Below are 8,077 nucleotides of genomic sequence, written 5' to 3' on the forward strand. Positions count from 1 at the left end.
TTGTGGCTTGCGATAGACCTGAGATACACCTTAAATAGTTGATATTATATCACTAGTTTATCTGAAATACACCTAATATAAGTGACACACGAAGGTTCTCCCCCATTCGGCTGTACCCAAAATTCAAATGTCCCATTCAAACAAAACCCCGCATGTTGGGTGGTTTTCGAAAAATATGGACGGTGTCAAGTGGCTGCACTAAACGATAATTGAACATTGCTTCGATATCCACGATTGATTAAAAAATCCGAGGATGCATGATCGATTCATTCAATTACGAGATAAAGGCTTAGCTATCACTATGGGAAATGTAAAATAAGGCATACTACGAAATTGGTCATCTGTTATTATGCTTAAATGATAATTAAAACGAAAAAAATATATTTATTTCTCAGCTAACAAACTTAATGAAAAAGACTTCTGATCTTATCTTTCATTTTTATTCAAAATCTTTAATATAATACGAATTAAAGGAAGCACTATCATACCAAGATAGGGCAGAATAAATGACACAAATGATATCACCTGTTATTGATCTGAGATAAACCTGAGATAAATGATAATGTATCACTCGCTATTGATCTAAGCAGAAGTTACTTCTGATCTAAGTGATATCACTCGTTAGTGATCTGAGATACACCCGACATAAATGAAAATTTGTCACTCGTTAGTGATCTGATATACACTAGACATAAATGATAATTTGTCACCCATTATTTATCTGAGATGCACTAGACATAAATGATAATGTATCACACGTTAGTGATCCGAGATACACAAGACATAAATGACACTTTGTCACTCGCTACTGATCTGTGATACACCTGTCAAAACTGATGTTTCACTCCTTATTGATCTGAGATATATCTGACATAAGAGATAATTTATCACTCGCTATTCAACTGAGTAACACCAAAGGTTACACCAAACATAAATGTTAAAACATTAATTCGTTTAAGTGTGTGACATATATGAGTTACTGAATTTCGGGTGAATATCGAATCCCCAATATTCACTATGGTTTATATATGTTGGTGATTCTTGGATGAATCGCGGACCTCACATTAATTATTGAATGTTTCTGACGAGCGCAGTTGGTATATCTCTGGTGAAAATTGAATGTGTAATATTCACCAACCTCAGTACATAAATGGTAATTTATCAGTCGCTATTGATCTGAAATACACCTGGCATGAATGATAATTTGTCACCCATTATTGATCTGAGATACACCTGGCATGAATGATAATTTGTCACCCATTATTGATCTGAGATACACCTGACATTTGTCACCCATTATTGATCTGAGATAAACCTGGCATGAATGATAATTTGTCACCCATTATTTATCTGAGATACACTTGGCATAAATGATAATTTGTCACCCATTATTTATCTGAGATGCAATTGACATAAATGAAAATGTATCACTTTCTATTAATATGAGATACAAGTGATAATTAATCACTCTTTGTTGATCTGAGATACACCAGACATAAATGATAAACCTTTAATTCACGTATATGCAGTTGGTGAATTTCGGGTGAATATCGAATCTTCAATATTCGCTACGTTTTATATAAGTTACTGTTGGTGGTTCTTGGATGAATGGCGGACTGTACATTAATTCACGAATGTTTGTGATGTGCGGGGCTGGTGTAATTCGGGTGAATATTGAATGTCCAATATCCAACAAGGTGTACTTAAACCCAGTGAAGTGTTACTTGTTCTCAGATATTCATCCGACATGCGCTCACTGAGTTCTTAACAAACAGAATCGACAGAGCGCCGAAGTGATTTTTGGATGTTATTCACCTGATATTGCTATCAGGAACCCTCATTTCATAAAGGCTTTGCCTTGAACGTGACCGATATCCATGGGTATATATAAGTGATGCGAGTGTCACCCATGAATCACCTTGAGTATGAAAAGCCATCTAACGTGACACTTTAAAGAGCTGGTATTCACTAATGAAATACTTCTCAAACACAAGTGATAATCATTGACACGTTGTGTCACGTAATATTCACTTGTACTTGGTAACAATCACGTGAAATTCATGTAATATCTACCTATTTATCATGCAATATTTTAGTAAGGGTGTTCCGCAACTGGAAGGGATAATGCTTGGCTATCTGGCTCTGAATCATAATCAACTGGTTCAACTTTCACTGATACATCGTTAGCCTTTTGAATTGCTCCATTTTTCCCCTAATTTTTTAGACAATTAACAATGATTAAAGAATATTGCTAAGATCTAACCTCATAGGTTACCTTCAGATCTTTGACTTTGTTTTTCAATTCTTCTCTGACCTTATTGAGCAGGTCAATTTTATCTCCTTGCTCATTAATAGTTAATTCATTTTCCATTCGCGATTTTCTCACGTTTGAAATTAAAACGTCAAACTGAAAAATTCAAATAAGATTCCATTACTACAGCTAATTTCCCTGGGACCTTCAGGCAGAATGCCTTTTAAAGAGACGAGCAAGAAAGATGAGAAACCAATGACGTCAAAGAACATTAATGGTCCTCATTTTTAATGAATCTTTAAACAAGGGACCATTATCCTCTAAACCTTCAGCCAATCAGAGGGGAATTTATCATTGGCCATTTAAAAAAGTTCATTGTTCATGAGTCATTGAGAGGCTGCAGGAAATGTTATTTTTAATCATGTATCTCATAAACCCTTCATAAGGAACGGAAAAACTGGGTGCTTTCACTCAAGCAAGGCGAAATGGCCCCTAGGTTCGTTTTTTGCCATTAGCTGCGCTACCAGCACAGATTTCCTCATAATGCGGGAACTATTTTATCAATTATTACCTTGTTCCTCAGTTTCTTCATTTTGTCATCTTTGCTTAAGTAACAATATTCCTTATCCATTTCCTAAATCAATTTTGCAATTTTAAACTTCATAGTAGAACGAGGAATAGTTCAAAAATATCGCAAATACCTCTCCGAGAACAACTCTTTGAGAATTGACCAAATTCATATAGGCTTTGCGTAAAGACAGTTTGTGGAGACACATTTCTTTCCTAAAATTAAACTTTGAATGAAGACATGTTTCGAAACATGGAACATTTTTCGAAGAACAAGCAAATTAAGGAATGGAGAAAAATGTTAATATTTTAAACTACTAAGAGTTTACAGTGTTGCCAGGACCTTTGTGAGACAAAGTTGCTCAAGGCTGAAATGCTGATTAGTGGGAGAGTGTAGTTACAAAATCCGATTCAATTGATGCATATTAAAACTGATCATATCTCGATCTGGATTGTGTCCGACACGAAAATTGAAAAGTTTTCGTGATTTCTGTTCAATTTAGCTGTTTTGGGCATTTGATTAGTCTTAAAAACGAGGACTACTGCGCCGCTATTGGTTTAGAGGGATTGGTTTAATCCTCACAGGCTGAGAGACGTAAGGGTAAGGTGGGGCATAGTGCGCTCTATCACGAGCTTATCAGGTTCGAATTAGCAGAAGCTACTAAACCAATGGCGGCGTAGTAGCCCTAATTTTTATGATTAATTAAATGCTAACTATTTTGTAATAAGACATATTTTTTTATTTTTTCTTTTGTATTAAGGTAAAATGTTGTTTTCTGACCTTTTCCTTCAAAAATGAATAGTTAAATACCAATTATGTGAAAATGTATCAAATTGGTTCATTTTATACTTGCCAAATATTTCTAAATCTTGAGTTGATTGAAAAAAATGTCACTATTTGGGGCGCCTAATTCTAACTGCAAATTAAAGGGGCTGTTCGGACAGTGGGACAAACGACGATCTTCCTCATAGAGCTTAACATAGCGGGTGGGTAAAAAAGGAAAGGGGGTCGGACAGCCCCTTTAAGGGGCCTGCCTTTATACGCATGAAATGTCTTGCAGTTCTCGTGAAATCAGAATCGAAGAGTAAATTACAAATGGCGAAAAAATTTAAATGAATTCCGAAATAACACAATTTTTTTGTAATAAGAGATTATTATTTTTTTTTTTCATAAGTTTCCGTTTTATATTTAGAAAAAGGCCCTCGAAAAGGCCGTTCTTATAAGGTATAATGGGACATATTTCAGAATAGCTCCTGGTAGGGGTCGTTCACTTTTCTTTCTATGTTTATTATATGTAAAATTGCATGAAAAAAATTATGGTGCAAAAATTTTCCAGCGCAAATGATTATTTAAAAAGTTACAACCGTTTAAGTCTTTGGCTTACGCAAAGGCTTAGAGGTCACGAATTAAGATCTCTGCAGACGAAAATAACCAATTAATTAGCTGCCACCTCTACCAAAATTATATTCACCTATTAATTAGCTGCCACCTTTTCCAAAATATTTATATATTAGGCTTGGTTAGGTTATTTTAGGTTTGGTTTTGGTATTTTCGTCTGCAGAGATCTTAATTCGTGACTCCTATACGTGTATGGTCCTTTTTCCACTTATAATTGCTTTTTAGGCTTTTAGCCAATGACATGGATCCCTAAGCCTTTGCGCACGCCAAAGAATTAAACGCTTGTAACTTTTTCAATAATCATTTGCGCCGAAAAAGTTTTGGGCCATAATTTTTTTCATCCAATATTACACATAATAAACATAAAAACAAAAGTGATCTGCTACCAGAAGCTATTCTGTAAAATTGCCGGTTTAATGTTATGTTACCCGGCCTTTTACTTTAAATATGAGAGGCTAATAAAACTTCACTAGCCCATCTGGAACAGGTAGAGGATTTTGAGCCATAGCCATGTAGTTTCGTAAAATTATGTGGTCCTGAGTTAATGTTTGAACATCGCTAGCCTGAGGAGACAAAATGCTCTGGCAAGTTATTCCACGCAATGATTACCCCATCAAAAAATAAATATTTCGCCGCGTCATTTCAAGAATGGGGAAGGTGTATCTTATGGATGGCTGTTCCATGTGTTATAATTGTTGACGCTGTATTTAAAAAATATGTTTGGTCTGGACTGCGTAGTGTAGTATTTTCAATCAAAACAACAAGTCTGGGTAAAGGGGAGAGTCCTTAAGAGAGATTGCTTCTTTGGGACATTCTTCAAGTTCAAGAGATATTTTCATTACTTACCAGCTTAAAGGTTTCATCATCACAACACAATCTTTAATAGCATCCATCCTACTACTAAACCAAATTAAACTAATGATTCAAGACTATGTCAAGTCCTGTAACGTCTGAGGAATCTTTTCCTTGTTATTTGTTCTTCTTGGCGAACGAGTTTCTTATTTCTTTTACTAAAAGTTTCTCTAGTAATTTTAGTTTACCACTTGACGGTCCATAAGAAGAATGCCTAGCAGACGTAAAAGTTTGCAAAACCTCGAACTTGGAGGCGGTATTATTTTAGTACTGGAGTGGTATTAAGATAAGAAAAGAATGCGTGTGGGTGTGGCACGTCTGCGGGGTGGGAAATAAGGATTTTTTAAACTGGACATTAGGCCAGCGATCCCCCTGACCTTGACGTGCCCTGGTCATTGGTCATGGACACGAGCGACTAAAGCCCCGACACTTTTGGGGGCCGAAAGAGGGGTGCCTTGTGGGCGGGAGAATCTCGTCTGGCCTTCATTGGACGCTTTTCGCAGGTCTTTTTGCGTTTTCTCCTTAAACTGTCACGATAACAGCGTACAAAGGCTCAAAATGTCAGTCCAACACTGATATTCAGTCAATTCCTCTTCCATTTCTTTATCACTGCGACAAGAAGTATGTATCTTACTACTGGAGAAGAACGTGTTTCATTATTTTCAAAGCTCATGCTTTTAAAACGTAACTAATGTAAATTATTTAAACTAATTACAAAATATTACTGATAATTATGTTTCACTTATTAAAATATGTGTATTGGATGGAATGCTTTTCTTTACGAGTTTCTGTCTGCGTTTTTTCTCGGCTTTTAAGTGAAAGAAGCATGGAGTTATTAAAGGGGATATGAAATATATGTAATATTAATAACGGAGATTGAACCCGCCAAATTCAGTTTGCAGTATAGGGACCGTCCATAAACTACGTCACACTCTTATGGGGGGAGGGGGTTTCTAAATTTGTGACGGTCCATGTCAAGGGGGAGAGAGGGGTTCTTCGATGCGTGACGTCACATTTAGCATTGATTTTGTTACGAAGTCAGTAAGAGGGCGATTGGCTCTCTTATGTTATAGAAGAAGAAAGACAACATTCCATAGTCCACCGTTACAATAATTTACCAAAATTGTTATTCCATCATCGCTTAAATAGTAGAAAATTTAAGCAATTATCTACTATTTACACCTTTATGTATAGCCAATTTAAATAGCACATTTAAAATAAACAGCGTAAACTCTCTTATGTCTCTGTTTATTCGCCCCTATTATTTGTGAGGATGAATCAAATCCCCCTGCCGATTGAAATGGTTTCGATTCTTTGGCAAATTTTCTAAATCTCAAGCTTGATAAGTCTGTTTTCGGTGACAGTGTCGAAACCTAAAAAGTGTGCCCCTTTAACTAAGCTTTATGGAACTTTTTTGAAGCTTATAAAAAGCTCATCCAGACACTAAAATTCTAAAGGTCAATCAGAGGGAAAAAGCTTAAAACGGAAGAGAACTTGAATTTTCAGCCGAGCAAAATATTTCTGAGACGGCGGCATATCACTCAAGAAATTAATCAAATTAAATTTGTAAATTAAGACAAATCATAGTGCGGAGGGGGGGGGGTTAAAGAAATGTGACGTGATTTTTAGGGGAAGGGTCTGAGAAAAGCGTGACGAAGCGTGATCTGGGGGACGGGGGGGTCAGAAAATGCTTTTTTTCGCGTGACGTAGTTTATGGACGGTCCCAGTCAGCAGTGACAGCAGTCTTCAGCACACTTCCTCTGGTTCAAAACCAGTTTATTAATTGCTAAGAACAAAGGTGGGGGCCAGTCCGGAAACCAGTTTATTATTTCGGACACTAGGGGGGGGGGTTCACTGGTACCAATCAGCTTGGGAAGTAAGGCGGTGGCATAGGGCGAATGACCAGTTTAAAAATTGCCAGGACCAGTTTAAAAAATCCAGGACCAGTTTAAAAATTGCCAGGACCAGTTTAAAAAATCCAGGACCAGTTTAAAAATTGCCAGGACCAGTTTAAAAAATCCAGGACCAGTTTAAAAATTGCCAGGACCAGTTTAAAAAATGCCAGGACTAGTTTAAAAAATGCCAGGACCAGTTTAAAAAATGCCAGGACCAGTTTAAAAATTGCCAGGACCAGTTTAAAAATTGCCAGGACCAGTTTAAAAATTGCCAGGACCAGTTTAAAAAATGCCAGGACCAGTTTAAAAATTGCCTGGACCCGTTTAAAAATTAAATCGGAGGGGGGTCAGTGGTGTACTTGACCACTAATAAAATTCAAGTGTAACTGGGTAACCAGAGTCCAGAAATTATCTCAACTATTTCAATTATCCACTTCTTTAATAATATTTATTTAGCGGGAAAAGACCGCAGACGACGCGTTCTGGTCAATGGTCATGGATCAGTTTATTTATTCCAGACCAGGGCCGGGGGGGTGGCTGGCCCAGTGTCCAGTTTTAAAAAATCATTTCCCAAACTGTACTCCCAAGGACTAGTTTAAAAAAAATCCTTATTTCCCAGACTGATTGACGGCGGTTAAGAAAAAAGCTGTCTGCTAGACGTTCCCTTTTGGCGATTGTACTTTGCAGGCTGGGAAATAAGGATATTTTTTAAACTAGTCCTTGGGACCAGTGACCCCTCTAGTCCAAGAAATAATTAACTGGTCTCCGGACTGGTCCCAGCCTTTGTTCTCCAATAGATTTGCAATTAATAAACTGGTCCCGAGGACCAGTAACCCCCACTTTTTGAATTAAAAAACTAGTCCAAGCAATTAATAAACTGGTTTTGGACCAGAGGAAGTGTGCTATTTCCCAGCCTGGTACTTTGTAGTGATTAGTGAATTCCTTCCTTTGTTACGGTAACGGCTCCTCCTTTAAAGGCTTTAATGTATTTTTATTGATTATTAATAAGAGTATCTATATACAAGAAAAGCTCTTAATAAAAGTTGAAGCTTTTTCTCTTTTTTAACCCCAAAAACAGAACAGTCAACAGTGTGAGTAACTGTGAAACCAAAA

At 36.8% G+C, this 8,077-nt stretch overlaps 1 protein-coding gene across 2 annotated transcripts; it reads right to left on the minus strand.

Annotated features, from left to right (window-relative positions):
- Nucleotides 1-1,752: 1,752 nt before the first annotated feature.
- On the minus strand, nt 1,753-5,367 carry LOC149621153 (uncharacterized). Of its 2 annotated transcripts, XM_089855669.1 has the most exons (5): nt 5,064-5,367; nt 2,953-3,034; nt 2,823-2,885; nt 2,276-2,407; nt 1,753-2,212 (listed from the first exon to the last, which is right to left on the minus strand). In XM_089855669.1, exons 1-5 carry the CDS (start codon nt 5,108-5,110, stop codon nt 2,093-2,095), a joined length of 444 nt encoding a protein of 147 aa, XP_089711795.1. In that variant the 5' UTR covers nt 5,111-5,367; the 3' UTR covers nt 1,753-2,092. The 2 variants fall into 2 exon arrangements, 1 of the variants encoding a protein (XP_089711795.1); XR_016375522.1 differs by lacking the exons at nt 1,753-2,212; nt 2,276-2,407; nt 2,823-2,885; nt 2,953-3,034 and adding an exon at nt 3,750-4,983.
- Between the last annotated feature and the right edge of the window lie 2,710 nt (nt 5,368-8,077).

The sequence above is a fragment of the Phalangium opilio genome, unplaced genomic scaffold, assembly GCF_054372755.1.
Source record: "Phalangium opilio isolate 3A_F unplaced genomic scaffold, DU_Popi_V2 ptg000209l_1, whole genome shotgun sequence".
In the NCBI taxonomy this organism is placed as follows: Eukaryota; Metazoa; Arthropoda; class Arachnida; order Opiliones; family Phalangiidae; genus Phalangium; species Phalangium opilio.

Coding starts and splice junctions, on each gene's coding strand:
- LOC149621153 (XM_089855669.1), bottom strand. CDS start 5,110: ATGGATGCTATTAAAGATTGTGTTGTGATGATGAAACCTTTAAGCTG. Junction 3,035..5,063: donor ATGATGAAACCTTTAAGCTG/GTAAGTAATGAA, acceptor GTTTAATTTTAG/GAAAGAAATGTGTCTCCACA. Junction 2,213..2,275: donor ACAAAGTCAAAGATCTGAAG/GTAACCTATGAG, acceptor CTAAAAAATTAG/GGGAAAAATGGAGCAATTCA.